This window comes from Bos grunniens, chromosome 5, assembly GCF_055505025.1.
Source record: "Bos grunniens cultivar Pamir isolate PY7600 chromosome 5, Bosgru_T2T1.0, whole genome shotgun sequence".
Taxonomy (NCBI): domain Eukaryota; kingdom Metazoa; phylum Chordata; class Mammalia; order Artiodactyla; family Bovidae; genus Bos; species Bos grunniens.
In genome coordinates, this window is record NC_141169.1 from 20,047,940 (window position 1) to 20,071,185 (window position 23,246).

The window sequence follows — 23,246 nt, forward strand, 5'->3', positions numbered from 1 at the left end:
CCAACTCCCGGAGTTCACTCAGACTCACGTCCATCGAGTCAGTGATGCCATCCAGCCATCTCATCCTCTGTCATCCCCTTCTCCTCCTGCCCCCAATCCCTCCCAGCATCAGAGCATTTTCCAATGAGTCAACTCTTCGCATGAGGTCGTCAAAGTACTGGAGTTTCAGCTTTAGCATCATTCCTTCCAAAGAAATCCCAGGGCTGATCTCCTTCAGAATGGACTGGTTGGGGAGGTCTAAAATGAAGGGGTGGGGAGCATATCACCACTGTCAGACCCTAGGCTTCTACTCCGAGATAGGAGGCCCTGAAGGGCTTGGAGCCGAAAGAGCCACATGTTTGAACTCCATCTTTTCAAGAACCACTCTGGCCTGCTGTCCAAAGGTGATGGTGGAGACAGTTAAGAAGTACTGCAGTCATTCTGGGAAGAGACAATGATGCCCTGTTTTGGTGGACGAAGAAGGGGTGAGAAATGATCCGGTCTCTCATATCTTCTCATAAGATTTGCTGAAGGAATGGGAGTGGAGCGTAGGATCAAGGATTCAAGGATAACTCCAACCTGAGTGCCTTGAAGGAGAGTTGGAGGTCCGGAGACTAGGGGAGAGAGGAGCTGGCTGGTGGTTGAGGGTACAGTAGGGACTGGCTTTGGGCACATTCAGAGACGGCCTGCCAGGTCTTCCAAGTGGAGATGTTGCTCACGCAGCGAATAGGCAGCTAGGACAAATGAGAGGCTTGAATCCGAAGGAAAGAATCCTCAAAAGTATAAACAAAGTTGTGGGGGAGGGAAAGAGGGTTATAAAATATCCCTCCTGAAAACGTTTTAAGGCTTTTAAACTTCTGTCATCACTGTTTTTATATCACTTATAATCAAGGTCTATGGCCATAAAAGTATGTGGTAACACCATGTTGCAGGAAGTGGCTATAGCTGGTCAACAGTTTCTAAACTGTCGGCCTGAGGCCAATAGCACCAAATCTCCTGTGAGCTTGTCAGAGATGCAAATTATTGGGCCCTGCCAGACCAGACCTAGTGAATCAGAAGCCCGAGGAAAAGCACCGGAACTGTTTTGACAAGTTCTCTAGGAGGTTGTTACGAAGTTTAGAGTTAAGTGAGCTAGATAAGAAATTTACTATTATTTCTAGACTTTAATCACTTAAAAAGAAACAACTTTTTTCAAAGGTAAAATGTCTTTTATTGTTTGAAGAATAAAAAAGTAAACAAAAATTGGTATGACATTTCATTTCTTAGTCTTCTCAACGAGGTTATAAAATATACAGTGCCACTTAGTCTTATAAACGCTTGAAACGGTCTAGAAGTTCCTACTTAGTATTGTATAAAAAGGCACTTAAAACACAAGGGATGATAAAACAAAACCACCTCATAAATACAATTGAAATGGCTTTGAGAAATTTCTCAATATAGACCCGTACGTAAATAGGACTTTTTTCTTTTCCAAAACATAGTATTTTCCCCAGGGTATGCCTGCAGGTATCATAAATGCGGCCCGTCTTCTTCCACCTTCGGTTTTTGATATAGGTTAACAGAAATGCAAGATAAATTCATTTTTTTTCCAATTTAATCTCTTATTTTGTTTAAGATAAAATTCTTAAATTATAACCAAGATCTTTTAGAATGTTTTACTCATTTTCATTTTGTTTCAAATCACAATTAAAAGAAACAGGTAGACAATGATGCCAATAAATGTTCTTTTAAAGTCCTTACATTCAGGTACCAAAATCACCCTAAACATTCCTGAAGCATGTGAACACACATGTGTGTATATTTTTAAGTAATGCTGTTGCATGGTTCTGGGTTTTGAGGATTCTGCACTAATTTAATCTTCATAAACTGATATCACAGGTTTGGATATAACTGAAAACATTTAGTGCCTTCATCTACGGAAGATACGTGCACGTCACATATTTCTAACTCTTCATTTTCTTTCAGGTTGGTCAAAGAATAAGCAATATATGCCGTAAATTAAATCAAAATCCCTGCCATATGTCCTGTATGTGCTGTTGCTAATTAAAATAAGTGTATTCTTGCTGTGGAAATTCTGTGGTTTGAGAGTTTGTGAGATCATCTTTTCATCAAATGGCATAGGTAAGAAAGAGTAAATTTTTTAAACTGGGAAATACAAGTCAGATCATTAATTCATTCTCTGCACATAAAATGCTATTTTAGAGGTAAGTGAATTATTTCACCCTAAGGGTACAGTTCACTAAAGAGTACACTAATTGTTGAAGGAATTGCCTGAACATGGTCAATTTGAAATCAAAATGAAATCCAAAGATTTGGTTATTTTCCTGGCAGGATTTGAACTATTAACAAAAACTAACATTTAAAAAATAATATGGGGGGGAAATATAGAGCCACTTGAATGCTTATCACTTTATTACTGGAACCATAAATAGTAATGATTTGAATTAGTCCTAGACATTGATTGGTATGTTTAAACTGGTCCTTAATTCTGCCTTTTCTGCCTTTTGTTCTGTTGCTCACCCTTTTAAGAAATGCCATGCCAATTCGCACATGGCTGCGTTGCATGAAGCAGCTGGTACTGCCTTCCTGAGTATACGTACATGTGTTCATTTCTCATGCCTCTGCTCATACTTTTCTGTTCAAATTTTCTGTTGAATTGCATTGAAAAGCTTTTGCTGATTTTCAAGGCAGTCTTTCAGCTTATCCTCTGTCAAAGTCAGTCGCTGCTCCAAGATTGAAACAGTCTGCAAAAAAAGGAGGACAAAGTCATCAGGGCCTGGTGACCTGGTGGTGAGAATGATGGTGATAATCTCTGCACTGATCTTTTTCAGAACTGTAATGCCTACCCTCTTGCCAGGAGGTTGGTTCAGAAATGAGCTCCAGAACTTGCTCCGTTTCTGCAACCCACCACAGGACAAAGCACTGCCAAGCCGTTTGAGGAAAAGGGAAAAAGAGGAAGCATTTAAGAAAAAAGGAATAAATGATCAAGCCTCTGTGGACAATTCTAAAGTCTGATCTTCTAAAGCATCGATGCCAGAGAAGAGACCACATGAGGCATGTTAAATAGTGTCCCAGGTAATGTGGAATGTGGGAAGTGGGACGGAATGCCACATGCACCACTACTACTTAAATGGCATCACTGGTCATTCTGCCACAATCAATCCATATGGGCCATATCTATATTACCCTAGACAGCTGGATACCTAGCTTACCTTGAAAATATAATGATTGCCACTCATTTCTGCACCCAGAAGATGATAACAGCACCTCACAGAGTTGGTAGAAAGACTGAACGAAATCAGGGATGTAAAATGCTTAAGCTAGTGCCTGGCACAACAAGACTTTACAAATCTTAGCTATTCTAACTCCTTCGGCTAGTAAGTGAGTATATGACTATACACACACACACACACACACACACACACACACACACACACACACGGCTACTTTTAAATTGTGATTATCGATTACTTCAATTCTTTTTTTTTAACTTCACTATAAACTTGATTCAGGAAATTGCACACTAAAAAGTATCAATGAATTCTCATGAGAAAAACACCCTTGTGACCAGCACCAGGTCAAGAGCTAGTGCCTTGCATGCACCTTCCCCTTAACAGCCACTATCCTGACCACTATACGAATAATCTGCATGTTTTTATGGCTTTATCTTTCAAGTATGCATCCCTAGAAACTACAACTTTATCTTACCCATTTAATCTGCAGATTACCCACTTCCTTGCTTTATTTTCTTTATAATTTGTCTATTTACAGGCTCAGGCCATCTGACCTGTAGATTCCCTACCAGACTGGATTTTAGGGACTGTGTGCTCCAGATACAGTTAAATCTGTTCTTTTACTTTCTGTATTTTATATAAATTGGAAACGGGATTCAAAGGCTTGATAAGACTCAGGCTAGATCCCTCGGTAAGTCTATTCTTTCTTTACAGGGCAATGACATTCTATTTCCATTTATTAGTTGGGATGGTTTACAAAATACACTTCTCATATATTATTTGGTTGCCTGGAAGTACAGTTCATACAGGAAAAGCAGCATAAATTCATGGTTACTTTAGTCAATAAGTTTCAAGATAATGAATTGATTCCCTATCAGTTTCTGACAGTAATCAGTTGTTCTTTTTTTTTTTTTCTATTATTTAATAGTTTTTTTTCTTTCATATTCCATACTATAGATCATGACTTGTTATGATTGGCCTGGGAAATAGGCCAATCAAAACTAAAGCTGGCATGAGGTTGAGAGAAAAACTGCCTTTTAAAGGCAAGAGATGTCTGATAAACACAAAGTCACCTCCAGCACAACACTACACTACTGTTAATGATCAAAATTAACAGCAATGCTCATAATACTTTCTAATATTTCTTGGGGGCCTACTATGCTCCAAGCATTTTGCCTGATATTTACATAATCATAATGCAAAAAGCAAAAGCTTTTGATACGTATATTATCAACACCTATAACACTGGTTAACTCCAGTTACCTACTGTCTGAAAAATTATAATGAGAAAGTGATATTGTTGGGTTGGCCCAAATGCTCATTTGAGTTTTTCTGTAACATCTTATAACTTACAGAAAAGCCCAAACGTTTTGGCCAACCCAAAACAATCTGTACTGAATTATAAACATTGCCACAGGGTTAGGAGATACTCAGTCATCTGTAATTGAAGTGAACCAGAATGTGCTTATTTCACTTGATTCGCCCACAGATTCACACTGTTCCCATTTTGCAAGTGTGCTGTGCCTGCTTTTCACTTCTTTCGTATTTGAAGGGTAGTCAGTCCTTCAAAGTTAAAAAAGTAGAGACTTTCAATACAGTTTAAAGTGATCCATTTAACCCTGAATCAGGGAAAAAGGTGAAATGGGTCACAAAGCTGATAGAGCAGAGGATGCAAAGACCCGCAAGAGGACCTGCCACTCAATGGGATAGGCAAGTGAGGAAGCCAGCACGTGCGGAGCCAGGGCCCTCGGAAACAGGCCCCAAAACTAAAGCTGGCAGGAGGGTGAGAGAAAAACTGCCTTTTAAAGGCAAGAGACGTCTGATAAACACAAAGTCACCTCCAGCACAATACTGCAAAGCAAAAATTGGTGATTTTCCTATGATTTTTCACTGAACAAATCTTATGACTCCAAGGTCTCACAAGACTTGTTCCCACAACCTGTCACGACTCATATCCATGTCCCTTAACTCCAAGGTTCGGAGAAGTTATCTAAAGGGTAACATTTTTAATTACTGGCTCTAAACCCAGAAGGGAAAGTTAAAAGACCCATGCCAAAACCTTGAATTCTCTGGAGATGAGAACTGGACATCTGGACGATTCTTAATTGCCTGGGCGATTATAATGTACAGCCAGGGTTAACTGTACATTAACTTATATGCAAGATAACTTCTATACAAGAGCTATTTCAACTCAAAATATTTATTCTGGGAAAGTAATTGACATCTCTAGTTCATGTCATAGCTTCTTTCTGTATAACTTGGGACAGCATCTGCTCTGACAAATATTAGTGTCCTCATCCTATTTATCAAAGAATGATAAGACTTATTCAAAAGAAACACCAAGGAAAGCTGGAAGGACAACCTTTGATGTATCCATTTTAATACACTGCTTCCATTAAATGACATCTAAATTTCCTGACCAAGAGTTGGAAGACCTTTGGTGTGTTAAGATTCATTGTATTCCTTCTTGGCAAAGGTAAATTGGCATTCAGTAAAGCAATTATCCTTCAATAAAAGAAATAAATTTAAAAAATTGCTTAAATGTAATTAAAAGGGATTAAGCCATTACGTCTTTCCTTTTCACTGTAAAATTATTCATTATAAGCATGACCATATAATGAAATTTAATAAAAGGATGTATACAGTCTGGTAAAAAATAATGAATGCTGAAAGTCATCCTGTGCAGTAAAAAATAAATTAAAATTTAGCATCAATGAAAAAAAAAAAAAAAGACTGGGTAATATTCTAAAGGGGGAATGTGAAAACCTCATCTCCAGAACAGAGTGTCCCGTAAGAAGCTTTGAAATGAGGGAAGTTATACATTGGACAGAGGGAATTATCCTCAGAGTGAAAACTAAAAGCATTGCCAATATTTCATTCTAACTGAAAGGATTAATCCCAATACATTTTTTCTTTTGGCCTTAAATATTTCTTTGATAATATCCAAAATCTAAATACACTGCATTAGAAAATTCTTAGGGCAAAACATTACTGTCCAGAATCAGATTTATAGCATGAAGTACCCCAATATTTCGTCACTGTCTCCTCCCCTCCCTTCTGGTCCTCAGATGCCAGATATAGTACAGTCTGCGTATGCACACGTTTACATACGCATGGGCTCAGACCTTGCCTCCACAAGACCTAGAGCACCTCAGCAGAGCACGTGTTGCTCTGTTAACTACCACCTTTGAGCTTGCTAAGAAAGAAAGTCTCCCCACGCTGCTCTGCTAGTTCTGCAGCCTGCTGTAGCCAGGATTTTGTACATCTTACCTCTAAGTGTGAAACATGCCAACCCACCTGTGTCAAAACATTGAGCTGTTCCATAATATGCTCTAACGCATCAGTCACAGCAAGCGGTATGCTTCTTTGACTCTCAGAAGGGAGGTCGCTTATGTCTTCTGTTTTCTTTTTCAAAATTGTAGGTGAACATTCTGATGACATTAAAGAAGGATTCAAGAAATACCCGCAGATCTCTTCACCCTTGTCTGGTAGAGTTCTAACAGTTGTTTCCGTTGTCTTTGACACCATAGAAAAGATGGGAAGAGTTACATTTTCCAAACTTTAAAAATTATATATTAAATATATATATAGTTTCAATATTCCTCTTTTAAAAGCCAAACTTGCATTTAATTTTCATCTTCAACTACTGCAAATTACAAGAGGAAAAAAAGGCTAAAAAAGAGAATGGAGGAAATTCACAATTTTCCTTGATTTTTTTTCAGTGAAATATAGTTTGTATGTTGTATATATCTGTCTAAAGGATGAGGTGTTATACATTTAAACGGGTTGTTAAATGCTGTCTAATTCTTGATTTTAAAAGTCACATCAGTTAAGATAACTATTATTTGATTTCTGAGGGGAGGAACAAGATGGCAGAATAGAAGGACTTGGGCTTGAGTCCTCTAGTGAAACACCAAAATTACAATAAACTGCTGAAGAACCATTGACAAAAAAGACTGAAACCTATCAAAAAAGATATTCTACACTCAAAGATGAAAAAGAAGACAAAGCAAGATGGTAGAAGGGGGTGCTTTCTCAATATAGTCAAATCCCATAACCACTGGGTGGGCAATAATTAAATAATTAAACCACAGAGGTATTCCCACAGGAGGGAGAGTTCTGAGCCTCACTTGAGGTTCCTGAACCTGGGGGTCTGGCATCAGGAGTAAGGAGGAGCCTCTGACTTTGAAGAGCTTAAGTACAGGAGCTCCACAGGACTGGGTGAAACAGAGACTCCACTCTTGGAGGGCACCCATAAGATTTCAAATGCACTGTGAGCCAGGGTAAGGTAGTGACTCCATAGGAGCCTGGGCCAGGCCTGCCTAAGGGTCTTGGAGGGTCTCCTGGGGAGGTGGGGCTGTGGCTCACTGTAGGGTCAAGGACACTAATGGCAGAGATACTGGGGAATATTCACTGACATGAGCTCTCCCAGAGGTTGCCATTTTCACACTGAGAACACAGCCAACAGGCTCCAGTGTTGGAACACCTCATGACAGACAATCAACAAGGTGGGAACGTCTTGGGAACACCTCCCAAGTAGAGGGAGCCCCATCCATCAGTAGACACGCTGCCTAAAGTTGTCCTGAATGTACAGCCACCTCTAAACACACACCATGACACAGCCCTCCCACTGGGAAACCTGCACAAAGCTCTTAGACCAGACACACCCAGCAGGAGGCAGCATCAGAAGCAAGAGGAACTACAATCTTTCAGTTTGTGAAACAGAAATTGCAATCACAGACAGTTAGACAAAGTAAGATGATGGAGAAATATGTTCCAGATGAGGGGACAAAATAAAACCCTAGAAGAACAATTACGCAGAGTGGAGATAGGCAGAGTACCTAAAAAAGAACTCAGAATAATGATAGTAAAGATGATCCATGATATCAGAAAAAGAATGGGGGCACAGACCAAGAAGATACAAGAAAATATAAAGAGCTAGAAAATAGAAACAACAAACAGTTGAACTATACAATAACTGAAATGAAAAATACACTACATGGAATCAATAGCACAACAAATGAAGCAAAAGAACAAATGAGTGAGCTGAAAGACAGATGGGTGGAAATCACCGCCGTGGAACAGAAAAACGAATGAAAAGAAATGAGGACACTCTCAGAACCTCTGAAACAACATCAAATGCACCAACATTCCCCTTATAGGGGTCCTAGAAGAAGAGACAAAGGGTCTGAAAATATTTGAAGAGATAACAGGTGAAAACTTAACTAACTTGGGAACAGAAACAGTCACACAAGTTCAGGAAGTGCAGAGAGTTCCATATATTAATAGATAAACCCAAGGAGGAACACGCCAGGACTAATACATATTAATTAAACTGACAAAAATACAATTGACACCACAGAAATACAAAGAACCATAAGAGACTACTACAAACAACTGTATGCCAATAAAGTGGATAACCTAGAAGAAATGGACAAATTCTTAGAAAGGTACAATCTTCCAAGACTGAATTAGGAAGAAATAGAAAGTATGAACAGACAAATCACAAGTACTGAAAGTGAAACTGTGATTTTAAAAAATTCTAACAAAAGTCCAGGACCAGACGCATCATAGCTGAAGTCTATCAAATATTTGGAAAACAGGAAACATCTATCCTTCTGAAACGATTCCAAAAAACTGCAAAAGAAGAAACACTCCCACACTTGTTCTATGAGGCCACAATCATCCTGATTCCAAAACCAGACAAATTGTTGAAGTGAAAGTCGCTCAGTCATGTCCGACTCTTTGCGACCCCATGGACTATTCAGTCCATGGAATTCTCCTGGCCAGAATACTGGAGTGGGTAGCTGTTCTCTTCTCCAGGGGATCTTCCCAACCCAGTGATTGAACCCAAGTCTCCCTCATTGCAGGCGGATTCTTTAGCAGCTGAGCCACCAGGGAAGCAATAACCAGACAAAGATACCACAAATAAAGAAAATTACAGGGCAATATCACTGAACACAGATGCAAAAATTCTCAACAAAATGATAGCAAAGCAAATCCAATGATACGTTTAAAGGATCATATACCATGATCAAGTGGGCTTTATCCTAGGGAGGCAAGGACTTTTCCATGTCTGCAAGTCAATCAGTGTGATATACCACATTAAGAAATTGAATAATAAAAACCACATGATCCTCTCAATAGATGTAGAAAAAGCGTTTGCCAAAACCCAAAATCCATTTATGATTTAAAAAAAAACAAAAACAAAAACAAAAACACAATTCTCCAGGATGTGGGCATAGAAGGAACCTACCTCAACATATTAAAGGCCATATATGACAAACCTACAGCTGACATCATTCTCAATGGTGAAAAACTGAAAGCATTTCCTCTAAAATCAAGAACAAGATGAAGATGTCCACTCTTGCCACTCTTATTCAACATAGTTTTGGAAGATCTAGCCATGCCAATCAGGGAAGAAAAAGAAATAAAAGGAATCTAAATTAGAAAAGAAATAAAACAGTCATAGTTTGCAGGTGATATGATAACTGTGTGTGAAGTGTTAGTCACTCAGTCATGTCTGACTTTGTGACCCCATGGGCTGTAGCCCACCAGGCTCCTTTGTCCATGGGATTCTCCAGGCAAGAATACTGGAGTGGGTAGCCATTCCTTTCTCCAGGGGATATTCTCAACCCAGGGATTGAACCCGGGTCTCCTGCATTGCAGGAGGATTCTTTGCTGTCTGAGCCACCAGGGAAGCCCAACATGATTCTATATGTCGATAATCCTAAAGATGCTACCTGAAACCTACTAGAGTTCAACAGTGAATTTGGTAAAGTTTCAGGATAAAAACTTAACACACAGATATCTCTTCCCTTTCTATATACTAACAAGGAAAGATCAGAAAGAGAAATTAAGGTAACAATCCCATTCACCATTACTTCAAAAAGAATAAAATACCTAGGAATAAACCTACCTAATGAGGCAAAAGACCTGTACCACACTCCAAAAACTTTAGGATGCTGATAAAAGAAACTGAAGATGACAGGAACAGATGGAAAGATATGTTTTTGGACTAGAAGAATTGATATTGTTAAAATGGATATACTACCCAAAGGAATCTAAAGATTTAATATAATCCCTATGAAACTACCAATGGCATTTTTCACAGAACTAGAATAAAAAAAAATTTTTTTTTTAATCTGTATGGAAACACATAAGACTTTGAATAGCCAAAGCAATCTTGGGAAAGAAAAATGGAGCTGGAGGAATCAGGCTCCCTGACTTCAGTTTATACTACAAAGCTACAGTAATCAAGACAATATGGTACTGGCACAGACACAGAAATATAGATCAATGGAACAGGACAGATGCCCAGAAATAAACTTATAACCTATGGTCAATTAATCTATGACAAAGAAGGCAAGAATATACAATGGAGAAAGGACAGTCTCTTCAATAAGTGGTGCTGGGGAAACTGGATAGCTACATGTAAAAGAATGAAATTAGAACATTTCTAACACCATACACTCTCATAAGTCTTTGTGCCATCAGTAGAGCACTTATCGCTTCTTGTTCTATTTGTGTTTTCGTGTCTATATCCCCTAGCAGCTTGTGAGGGTTACTCTCTAGGAGACATAACTTGGTCATTTTTCTTCCTAAGGTGCCTAGCATAGAGTGTGAGACACAGACTGGGCTCAACATTTGTTAAACTAAATTCAACTGACTGTCCTGCATCTGTTGAGCCATCAACAAAATGCAAATATTAATAATTTGACAGTATTTGGGGAGAAGTATAAACTTAAAGTTAGGATAATACCATTCTCTACTAAAACTTAGTCTTAAATGCCTCCTAAGGGTGTAGTCTCTTCTCAGGTTGCACAGTTGGTAAAGAATCCACCTGCCAGTGCAGGAGATACAAGAGATGTGGGTTTGATCCCCGGGTTTGGGAGATCTGCTGGAGAAGGAAATAGCGACCCACTCCAGTATTCTTGCCTGGAAAATTCCACAGACACAGGAGCTTGGTGGGCTACAGTTCATGGGGTCATAAGGAGTCGGACATGAGCACGCACACACACACACACAGGCACAATGAGGGAGCAATATAAGCATTTATCACTTACCTGAAAATCACTGCTTGATTTTTATCCCCTAAAAGTATATTTGATGGTTTCTGGTGAAATAGCATAAGGATTTTCTGACAAGCATGAACGCAAAAGGAGGCACTTCACACGTAAAGTGAAAGTGAAAGACTCTCAGTCGTGTCCGACTCTTTGTAACCCCATGGACTATACAGTCCATGGAATTCTCCAGGCCAGAATACTGGAGTGGGTAGCCTTTCCCTTCTCCAGGGGATCTTCCCAACACAGGGATCGAACCCAAGTCTCCCCATTGCAGGCGGATTCTTTTCCCCTGCACCACCTGGGAAGCCCTAAAATAAGTCAGTTTGGGCTTATAATTCACATTGCTAGTTTTGCTTTAATTCTGTAAGTAGAAAATAAAACAGAAAACAGTCTACCCAAAAGTGGTCTTGACCCCTCCAGCTCAAGTGAGTTTCCCATCACCGAAGGTTCTAAAATAGACTTGGGATGGTCACTTGTCAGGGATATTGTGAGAAATATACAAACATCAGATCAGGAAATTCAAACTGAATGCCCTTTAAAAGTCCTTTCCATTCCTGACATTCTGAGAGTTTTTAAGTCACTACACGCACATTACTCTCTCTCTTATAAAATGCCTGCCTGAAATAGACTAGGATAACAAAAAATATCTTTTGCCTGGACAAAAATAAAAGCAAAGGCTACTTTTCAAAGAAAGAATGGATCATTTATTTTCAATGAGAACATTCAGAATCAAGATTAGAAACTCCAATTATCTTTATATGGTATCTAAAACAATGAAGATATACCATTTATTCAAACAAGATTGTTTTATTTTAGCACTTATGGGTCTGGAAAATTCTAGATGCCAGAGATATAGGAGTATATTAGTTTCCTACCATGACTTAAATTACCCACAAGTTTAGTGGCTTAAAACAACACAGATTTACTCTCTTAAAGTTCTGAAGGTCCAGATCGATTTTATGGGGCTAAAGTCAAGGTGTCAGCAGAGTTCCCCACAGAGTTCCTTCTGGCGGTTCTGGGAGGGAATCTATCCTTGCCTTTTCCAGCTCCTTGAGGATGCTGACATTTGCAGCTCTAGGCTCCATCACTCTGATCTCCACTTCTCTACTTCCCATGCCTCCCTCTTCACCCTCTAAGGACCATTGTGATTGCACTGGACCAGAATCTAGGATAATCTCCCCATCCCAAGATCCTTAACTTGATCATATTTGCAAAGCCCCTTGGCCACGTGCATGCCTGCTTGCGTGCTCAGTGGCTTCAGTTGTGTCTGACTCTTAGTGGCTCCATGGACCACAGGCTGCCAGGTTCCTCTGTCCATGGGATTCTCCACACAAGAATACTGGAGTGGTTGCCATGCCCTCCTCCAGGAGATCTCCCTACCCAGTGATCGAACTGGCATCTCTTCTGTCTCTTGAATTGGCAGGTAGGTTCTTTACCACTAGCGCCACCTGGGAAACACCTTTGCCATGCAAAGAAACATACTGACAGTTGCTGGGGATGAGGACATGGACACCTTTTGGACCATTACTCTGCCTAATACAAGAAGTGAATAAACAGGAGACCCTGTTGACATGGGGTTATATTCCAGTGGGTAAATACACAGATATGTGATGTAATCTCAGGTAGTAACAAAGGTTATAAAGAAAAATAAAGCTGGGTAAGGTGTTACATTATAATTTAGCACCACTGATGATGCATTTTTTAATGGGAAGAAAGGTAGAGAATAAATTTTGGGCATGTTAAGTTTGAGATGCTTATGTGATTTCCAAAGGGAAAAGTCATGGATATAACTGGAAATACATGAATCTAGATTTCTGTGGAGAGCCTGGGGCTAAAGATATAAATTTGGGAATTATCAGAATATATATGGGCTTCCCAGATGGTGCTAGTCATAAAGAGTCTGCCTATAATACAGGAGACCCAGGTTTGACCCCTGGGCCAGGAAGATTCCCTGAAGAAAGGAACAGCAACCTACTCCAGTATTCTTGCCTGGGAAATCCCATGGACAGAGGAGACTGGCAGGCTACAGTCGATGGGGTTGCAAAGAGTCGGACACAACTGAAGTGGCATAGCACGCAGCATAGAACATACATATATTTACTAGTTTTTACAACGGATATAAATGAACAGCCAGGTGAAGAGGTACATACGGCAAGGTCTGGAAGGGCACCACTTGCAGAAGCTTCTGTTCCCTTGGAGTTGGGCTGTGAGGCATGTGACTCTTTATAGCTATGAGTCTAGGAACCAAACAGAGTAACTGCAAAGACTTTAGAAGGCAGGAAGAAAGGAGCAGGAAAGGTGACTGGCGGCTCATGTGGAAGGAGAGGTGCTGGACCAGCAGCCAAGTAAGGAGAAGGCAGTGGCCACCAAGACCAAGTCCTGTAGAAAGACTGATGTGGCTGACCCACCGGAACCTTGACAGGAGTGGACTGGTGGGGGCAAAAGCTGAACTGGAGTGAATTCAGAAGAGTGAAAAAAGGAAAAGGAAAGCAGAAAGACTGAATGTATGCCTTTCTTTTAAGGAGTTTTGCCAAAAAGGAGAGCAGAGCAATGCGACAGGACTTGGAAATAAATGAGGGGTCAAATGAAGTTTTGCTTTTGAAAGATGAGAACTACATTACAAACGTGTGCTGATGAGAAAGATCAAACAGAAAGAGAGCGCTGATGTCACAGGACAGGGAGGAGGTAACCGCTTAGTAAATGGATTGCTAGGCAGTACTGAGCGCTCCTGGAGTTTTGTATGAATAAATTTAAGGGGAAGTCAGTCAGCATGGCTGGCTAGTCAACTTCAGTTGCTTGGGTGTACAGAGTTGGCAGAAAAATTTAATCAGGCTGAAGTTTTTTGGGGTGACTACAATGGAGATAGATGGGAAAACAGTGGAAACAATGTCAGACTTTATTTTTTTGGGCTCCAAAATCACTGCAGATGGTGACTGCAGCCAGGAAATTAAAAGACGCTTACTCCTTGGAAGGAAAGTTATGACCAACCTAGATAGCATATTGAAAAGCAGAGACATTACTTTGCCAACAAAGGTCCATCTAGTCAAGGCTATGGTTTTTCCTGTAGTCATGTATGGATGTGAGAGTTGGACTGTGAAGAAGGCTGAGCGCCGAAGAATTGATGCTTTTGAACTGTGGTGTTGGAGAAGACTCTTGAAAGTCCCTTGGACTGCAAGGAGATCCAACCAGTCCATTCTGAAGGAGATCAGCCCTGGGATTTCTTTGGAAGGACTGATGCTAAAGCTGAAACTCCAGTACTTTGGCCACCTCATGCGAAGAGTTGACTCATTGGAAAGACTCTGATGCTGGGAGGGATTGGGGGCAGGAGGAGAAGGGGACGACAGAGGATGAGATGGCTGGATGGCATCACTGACTCGATGGACGTGAGTCTGAGTGAACTCCGGGAGTTGGTGATGGACAGGGAGGCCTGACGTGCTGCGATTCATGGGGTTGCAAAGAGTCAGACACGACTGAGAGACGGAAATGAACTGAACTGACAATGGAGAGAGAAAGGGGGCAAGGGCGTGGCTATGATGATGACTATAGAATCTAAGCCCATAAAGAGACGTGCACACAGACACAGAACGTGAGCAATGAAAAGACAGAGGCTTGGTGGACTGGAGCTCCTTCTGGGGCTGATGAATGATCAAAACCAGAAGACTAGAGGAAGTGGTGGCCAGGGAGTGGGAGGCTTTACACTGAGTTTACCGTCAACACAAAGGATTCAGACAGTTACTGAGTTCATCTGAGAATCCTGACCAGGAGAGGACAGAGGTATTTCAGAAGTGAGTCAGAGTGTTGCTCTGTCTTTGGTTCTTGCCTTGAGATTAAAAGCCAGTGTTAACCAAGGTGTGGATGGGTCAATCAGAGAAACAGAACACAGAGCTATGGAGTCACCTGTGTGGGCTTGTCACAGGGCCACAACACAGGCAGGACTCGTTCTCAGTTTCTAATGCCCTTAGGAAGAAAAGGCTGTTCATCCTGAAAGAGAAAACCGCATCTACTTTATATCTGCACAGTGTATTGTACATCCTTGTGAGAACATACTTATCTGATCCAGTCGGATTGATTTAAAAATATTTCTAGGATAGAATCAGAGAATGTCATGTGAAATTTGTGTCTCCCAGACTAAATTCGCTGAGCTGAGAAAGCCTTCTGTTTATCCCTTGGGAAAAATCGTACATCTTTTTTTTCTCAAAGAGAGAAAAAAGAGGCTTTGGGGATAACGTTTTACTGAGGGCTTTGATTTCTCTTCTTCAAACCAAATTGGAAATTTCATTTTTGTCAGAAGACTTGAAAAACACCCCTGCCTCAATGCAGCTATCAACTAGAATATCTGAATGATTAATTCGGTGCCCTTGGAAATGACAGCCAAGGCCATAAATCTGTCTGTCTTTGTTTTTAATCTTTACTATCAACTCCAGAGAAGCTTATTAGTTTTGAAGCCATGAATAGGTAGGATAGAGCTAGGAAAAATAAATCTGTGCAAAAATATCCTTCCACGTTTCATGATTAGGCAAACATAAGCTATGAATCCCTTAAAAGAATATTTGTCTTCAAATGCCCGGTGCTGAGTCTCAAATCGTGCACTGTATCAAATAACTCTTAATTAATGATAAAGCACTACCCAGAATTATCTAGGGGAGGTGGAGAAAGAGAGCAGGTAGTCCATGAACTAGAATTAGAACTCTCTCTTCTGAGTTAATATAAAACTAAAAATGCTATTCCCAGTATTCTAGATGAATATAAAACCAATAAAACTTTCTGTAAATTCCAAACAGAAAACACATAGTTATTACATCTTTGTAAATCCTGCTGTTATACCCCAAAGGCCTACAGAGTAAGGGATTTATTCTTATTATCTCTTTCCTGAAGAATCAACAAGAACATTTTATGCAAACTGCTGAAATGACTAGGGTAGAAATCAACCATTATTTATAGCGATACCTCACTCTGTTCAAAAAAGGTGTGTGTGTGTGTGTGTGTGAATCTAAATTCTGAGGCAGGTAGTAGCTTATACTGTACAATGATGTACTGCTTTAAGAGATGTTTTACATTCAGGTAAGGATCACACCTTGCAAAAACTCAAGTTTGATGTGGAAGACCACATTTGGTTTAGTTGCACCCACATCATGTCTCAAAAAAAACCCCATCTGTTCATCTTTCAGAAAGCTGCCCTTCTCTGTACGCACATCAACCATCTGGTGAAATTAATATAGGCACGAATAAGAGATGTAACCTCACTGCAACACTAACATTTCTGAATGAATCTGGAATCCTTCTCTTTTCATCTCATAATAACTGATGTTTTTAAGTTCCAATTTTGCTCTTAAAATTCAATGAAAATACCAAGTGAAGTTAAGTCAAAAAGAGAAAGACAAATACCATGATATCACTTATATGTGGAATCTAAAATAGGACATAAATGAACTTATCTGTGAAACAGACTCACAAACATTGCGAACAGCCTCGTGGTTGTCAAGAAGGTGGGGGAGGAACGGCTCAGGAGTTTGCGATCAGCAGAAACAAACTCATATATGGAATGGATAAACAAGGTCCTACTGAATACCACAGGGAACTATATTCAGTGTCCTATGATAAACCATAACGGAAACCAATAGGAAAAGGAATGTATCTATATGTATAACTGAACCACTATGCTGTACAGCACAAATTACCATAACATTGCAAATCAACTGTAATCAACTTTTAAAGAAATTCAGTGAAAAGGTGTAAGAATAATAAAGCAACCCTCTCCCCAACCTTAAGAAATAAAGTATACTCTACCTCTCCCTCTTAAAGGATGCCACCATCTTGAATATGGTGTCTGTCACCCCAAGCTATGCCCTTTACTTTTATCACATAAGCTGACATCCCTAAATAGCATATTGCTTTTGCATGTATTCAAGCTTCACATAAAACAGTATTATATTAGGTCTCTTTAGTAGTTTCTGTTAACCGATATTGATGGATTTGCTACAGATAAGTCTGCTTTACTTATTTTCATTGCCAAATAGCATTCCACTGATGGATTATTCCACAATTTATGTATCCTTTGTACTGGTAACTAGCATTGAATTCCATAGTAAGCACTCTTATAAATGTGTCCAGTACACAGGAAGGTGAGTTTCTCTAGACTCATAGTTTTACCAGATATTCTCCCAAATGGTGGGGTCAACCTACTCTTCCCTGAGCAGAAGAAAATCTCCCCTTTTTCTACAGAGTCAAAAATATTTGACAGACATTTTAAACTTTAACAAAATAATGGACAGGAAATGATTTCTCAACGTTTTAATTTTATTCTGCATTTCTTTGATTACCGGTGACTTGAGCATATTTTACGTGTATATTGATCATTCTTCTGCAAATTGCCTATTTAAGTCTTCTGTCCACTGTTTAGTTGGTCTACTTCTCTTTTTTCTAATTAATATTTAAGAGTGCCTCATGTAGAGAAGTGCAAATCAGAACTACAGTGAGGTAGGTACCACTTCACACTGGTCAGAATGGCCATCATTAAAAAAAAAAAAGAATTACCATGTAACATAGCAACCCCACTCCTGGACATATATCCAGACAAAACTACTATAATTCAAAAAGATACATGCACACTTACATTCATAGCAGCACGATTCACAATAGCTAAGACAAGGAAGCAACCTAAATGTCCTTTCACAGATGAATGGATAAATAAGATGTGGTGCATACACACAATACTATTGAGTCATAAAAGAGAATGGCACAATGCCATTTGCAGCAATATGGATGTGACTAAAGAATATCATACTACGTCAGTCAGAAAGAGAAAGACAAATACCATGGTATCACTTATACGTGGAATCTGAAATATGACACAAACGAACCTACCTATGAAACAGAAACAGAATTAGGAACAGAAAGAACAGACTTCATAACTGAATCACTCTGCTGTACAGCAGTAATTAAGACAACATTTTAATTCAACTAAGCAATGGCACCCCACTCCAGTACTCCTGCCTGGAAAATCCCATGGACGGAGGAGCCTGGTAGGCTGCAGTCCATGGGGTCGCTGAGGGTCGGACATGACTGAGCGACTTCACTTTCACTTTTCACTTTCATGCATTGGAGGAGGAAATGGCAACCCACTCCAGTGTTCTTGCCTGGGGAATCCCAGGGATGGGGGAGCCTGGTGGGCTGCCGTCTATGGGGTCGCACAGAGTTGGACACGACTGAAGTGACTTAGCAGTAGCATACTTCAATAAAATAAACAAAAAAGTGTTCCTGATATGTTATAGATGTAAATACTTTGTTTATATGTGTAATGCATCCCATACTCTGTGGATTGGGTTCACTTTTATTTTATGGGATATATTTTTACAGATGTTTTTGCTTTAAATGTAGTCAAATTTATTAAACTTTTTCTTTTATGACTTGTACATTTTATATTTTGCTTAAGGAATCCTTGCCTACCCAAAATACACATATGTTCCTCTGTTTTCTTTTAGAAGTGTTCAGGTATGGTTTTTCACACTTAAGGCTTTAACCCATCTGTTATTAATTTTGTTTGTGGTTAAAAGTAAGAACATAATTTTATTTTTTTCCAAATAGCTAGCCATCCCAGCAACATTTATTGAACAGTCGCTTTAGTGTCTACGTCATCTTCACGGGTCCAGAGAGTCAGGCCTTTCATATACTAACCATCCGCATTTGTGTGGTTCTGTCTATGTGTTCCCCACTGTGGACTCTGTCTCACCCTGTAACAATACCGTGTGTGCATGTGTGTGTGTGTGTGTGTGTGTGTGTGTGTGTGTGTGTTAGTCGCTCAGTTGTGTCCGATTTTGCAACCCTGTGGACTGGAGCCCATCAGGATCCTCTGTCCAAAAAATTCTTCAGGTAAGAATACTGGAATGGGTAGCCATTCCCTTCTACAGGTGAATCTTCCTGACCCAGGGATCAAGCCTGGGTCTCCGGCATCACAGGCAGAGTCTTTACCATCTGAGCCACCAGGGAAGCTCATTCTTAGAGCTTAATGAGTCCCCAACATTCAAAGAGCTTCAAAATTGCCCTGGGTATTTTTGGCCCTTTGCTCTTCCATATATGCCATGAAATCAACTTTATGGTTTCATTACAAATCTTACTGGGATGTGTATTGGAATTACCTTGAATTTGTACATTTATTTGGGGAAATCTAACATCTTTATGATCTTGAGCTTCCCTATCTACAAATAAAATATTCCAAAACCCATGGCACATTTAATAAATTCATGTTATCCTCTTGTGGAGGCCACTCTAGTATTTTCTGTATCTTTTCAATTTTAGTATATGTGCTGCAAAAGCAAATACACCACCACCACTTTAGTATCACGGTAACGCACACAGAGGACCAACCAACCCAGCAAGCCAAACGTGCTCCTCAAATAACCATCCTCATTGTTTCTGAAACATAAAATTACCACAGAATCAAAAGGATTATTTAGAATAAATTTCTGAAAAATTATTTCCTGGGCTTGCTGACTCCCTGAGATAAATAATGCCATCCCTTGACATTTTTTTACAAGCTTATCTACTATTCCTTAAAACTCTTCAAGTGCCAAGTTCAGGAGAAGTAAGCTGTGTGTGAAAAATCATGTTTTAATTGTACACATAAAATAACTCATGGTTCATGCTTTGCTCACTTGAATAAGACTAGCTTCCTCACTGTGTTTTAATACTATAAAGAAGCAATTTTAAGTCAGGAATTCATCCAATCATTTAACAAAGCTACATTCAGAAAACTGGCAAGCTTTATAGAACATCTTTTAGAGGGCAAATATTATATTTATTTATGGTTCTACTCACCAGCTAGCATAATGTGAACATTCTAGTATGATTAATGACAACTGTGATTGTAACAGGAATATATATTCACAGCTGGGTACTGAGAACCACTGTTTTATTTATTATTCATTATATCATTCAAAAAACAGAGAGTGAGAGCTTTCTGTGTGATCTCGGTATACACAGTGCACTTTGTATTAGTTGATTTCAATTTGCATTTGGAAATTAATGAAGTCATTCCTCATCTTCCCCAAAAGGATGCAATTTGTCCCTGTTCTAAATCTCTATAAAAATTCAAATTTTGTTTCTGAAAGGCAATTATCATTTTCCCTTCCATTTCTGCTATTTGTAATACTGTGTAATGATCCATGCTAACATATAATATGGCACTATATGAATGAGGCATCAAGTCACACAAACTTGGGTTTGGTCTTTTCTGTGTACTGACTGTGTGACCTTGGACAAATTCCTTGGCCTCTTTAAGCCTTCGTTTCCTCATCTGTAAAATGAAGAAAATTTTATTGGGCTATATTATATGGTGGCTGTGAGAATACTGGTAAAGAGTTTAATCTGTAGTCTGTAATCAATTACCTATCATTATCAATATTATCATATTGTGTCCTCCCCTGCTTCCGCTAAAATCTGAACTGCACCTTTCTATAAGACAGAAGGCATATCTCGTCTTCTTTTAGATAGTTGACCATTTGGTGAGTACTGTCTGTATAAGGCATACATAAAATAATTAATAAAGTCTGTTGAATTAAAGATAATTTTCTATCCATTATATTCAAAGATTAAAAAATTCTCCTATGTCTGGTTTCTCTAATTAATAGGCTATTTAAGGGCTGGTGGCAGTTGAATAAATAAATGAATGTGTGTGCGCTCAGTCACTCAATCACGTCCAATTTGTGACCCCATGGACTTGTAGCGCACCAGGCTTTTCTGTCCATGGACTTTTCCAGGCAAGAATACTGGAGCGCGTTGCCACTTCCTACTCCAAGGGATCCTCCCGACCCAGGGATCAAACCCATGTCTCTGGCATTCAGGACAGAGAGCTTATAAGTAGAAAATCAGTAACAAACACTTCATTATAAATAACTGAAGATGCCATGTATTACTGTTTGATAGACATACTATATTTTTCTTTCCTACATTTTTATGTTTACAGTGTAGAAAGGTACAGGTGTTTTGCTCCTAATTTTGCTGGTAGAAGAAACTCAGAAACCAAAGGATAACAACCATGATTGCTAACTAAGAAGGACCTACTGTATAGTACAGAGAACTATACTCAGTATTTTAAATAACCTTTAAGGGAAAGGAATCTGAAAAAATATATAATATGTAAATGGATCACTTTGCTGAACATCAGAAACTAACACAATATCATACATAAAATATACCTCAATTTAAAACATTAATTTTGAAAATGACTGTATTTTTAACAAATTACCATGGGGAACATGGTCCAGGAGAATTCATATTCAAAAATATAAAGTTCAAAAATATTTTTCATGCCATCATGAGTCAAAGAGAATATAAACTAGATTCAGTAACTTTATAAAAAGAGTGGTTAAGAATCATGAAAATTTATTTGCACTAAACACATACCCAGAAGAGTAAGCAGAAAGTTACTTAAAGTTACTTCCTTAAAGAGGAAGCCATGACACCACCAGAGCACACTGCTACTTATCGCCATTAAATGCAACCCACTTTACCTGCTTTATGTTTCAGTTACAGTATTTACCAAATAATCAGCATTATTCAAACAGTTGTCTAATGATTCCTTCGGATGAATGAGATGAGATTACTGCCGATCATCTATCAAAATCGTTACCGTATTTGGTATGGAGACCCAGGTTAGGGATCATCCCGTGGGACCTTACATCTTACTCAGTTAGAGATTCTTAGATCTGTGATTCTGCCTGGATGCTGCATATCCAAGCCTGGGCTCTCAGTGCCGTTATCTACCTAGGAGCTTCAGACTGGGAGATATTCTATACTCCTGCCTCTCCTCCTTGTCTAATCAGTAAACAGAATTTTAACTCTTTCTCTTCAGGATCTCATGGTTCAGTCTTCTCTTCTTTATTCCCCTCCACGTTACTGCTGGAGATCAAACACCTCCCACCCTGCATCTGGATCACTATTGCACTTGCCTCCTCATGTTCATGCCTCCAGTCTCACCTCCCTCTAACCTCTCCTTTATCATGTCTCTAGAGTAACTGTCCTAAAATCCAAATTTGCTCTTGCCACTCTCCTGCTTAAAATCTTTCAGTGGTCTGCCAAAAATTATTAGGGTGAATCCAAACACCTTCAAATGGCATTCAAGATCATTCATGATCCACCCTCATCTTTTCTCTCCTGACTCATCTCTTGCTATTCCTCAGCCCCAAGAGTCGGCTACTGTTCCCCACAGCCAAGCAGCAATGTTCATGGTTCCCAGAATTTGCCATCCCCTTTCAAGCCTTCTCACCCATACACATACTGAACTGTGTGTTTTCCATAACGGCAGGCAAATCCCTAAAGAATCAGCTCAAATTTCAACCCATTCCGGGAAGTTATCTCTGATTTAAGTTTTCTGTCCCCCACCCTAATTTTCTGGGCTTCTCTGGTATATCAATGGTAAAGAATCCACCTGCCAATGCAGGAGACACGGGTTTGATCCCTGGGTCAGGAAGACCTCCAGAGAAGGAAATGGCAACCCATTCCAATATTCTTGCCTGGGAAATCATATGGACAGAGACTTGCGGGCTACAGTCCATGGGGCCGCAAAAAGTCAGACACAACTGAGCACACACACTCTAATTTTCTAGCACTTACACACATGCTCTGGAGAAGGCAATGACACCCCACTCCAGTACTCTTGCCTGGAAAATCCCATGGACAGAGGAGCCTGGTGGGCTGCAGTCCATGCGGTTGCGAAGAGTCGGACACGACTGAGCGACTTCATTTTCACTTATCACTTTCCTACATTGGAGAAAGAAATGGCAACCCACTCCAGTGTTCTTACCTGGAGAATCCCAGGGATGGGGGAGCCTGGTGGGAGGCCGTCTATGGGGTTGCAGAGTCAGACACGACTGAAGTGACTTAGCAGCAGCACACACATGCACACACTCACACTTCTTATTTAACCACTCTACTGATGTACTCCCATAGCAACTTAGGTATTTATCACTAT

At 39.7% G+C, this 23,246-nt stretch overlaps 1 protein-coding gene and 1 non-coding gene across 10 annotated transcripts in view; both read right to left on the reverse strand.

The window, feature by feature from the left end:
- Window positions 1-1,165: 1,165 nt before the first annotated feature.
- Window positions 1,166-23,246, reverse strand: part of POC1B (POC1 centriolar protein B) — a 105,129-nt gene continuing 83,048 nt past the window's right edge. For all 9 annotated transcript variants that reach the window (XR_015164809.1, XR_015164810.1, XM_086403793.1 and 6 more), the window contains 2 exons: window positions 6,510-6,728; window positions 1,166-2,723 (listed from right to left, as the gene is read on the reverse strand). Coding sequence is in view for 7 of the 9 variants with exons in the window: in XM_086403793.1 (XP_086259919.1) it covers window positions 2,619-2,723; window positions 6,510-6,728 (324 nt within the window). In the remaining 2 variants the exon portion in view is untranslated. The remainder of the gene's footprint in view (window positions 2,724-6,509; window positions 6,729-23,246) is intronic.
- Window positions 19,491-19,593, reverse strand: LOC147371378 (U6 spliceosomal RNA). The gene has a single exon (XR_015165025.1). It is a non-coding gene; the product is annotated as a U6 spliceosomal RNA (small nuclear RNA).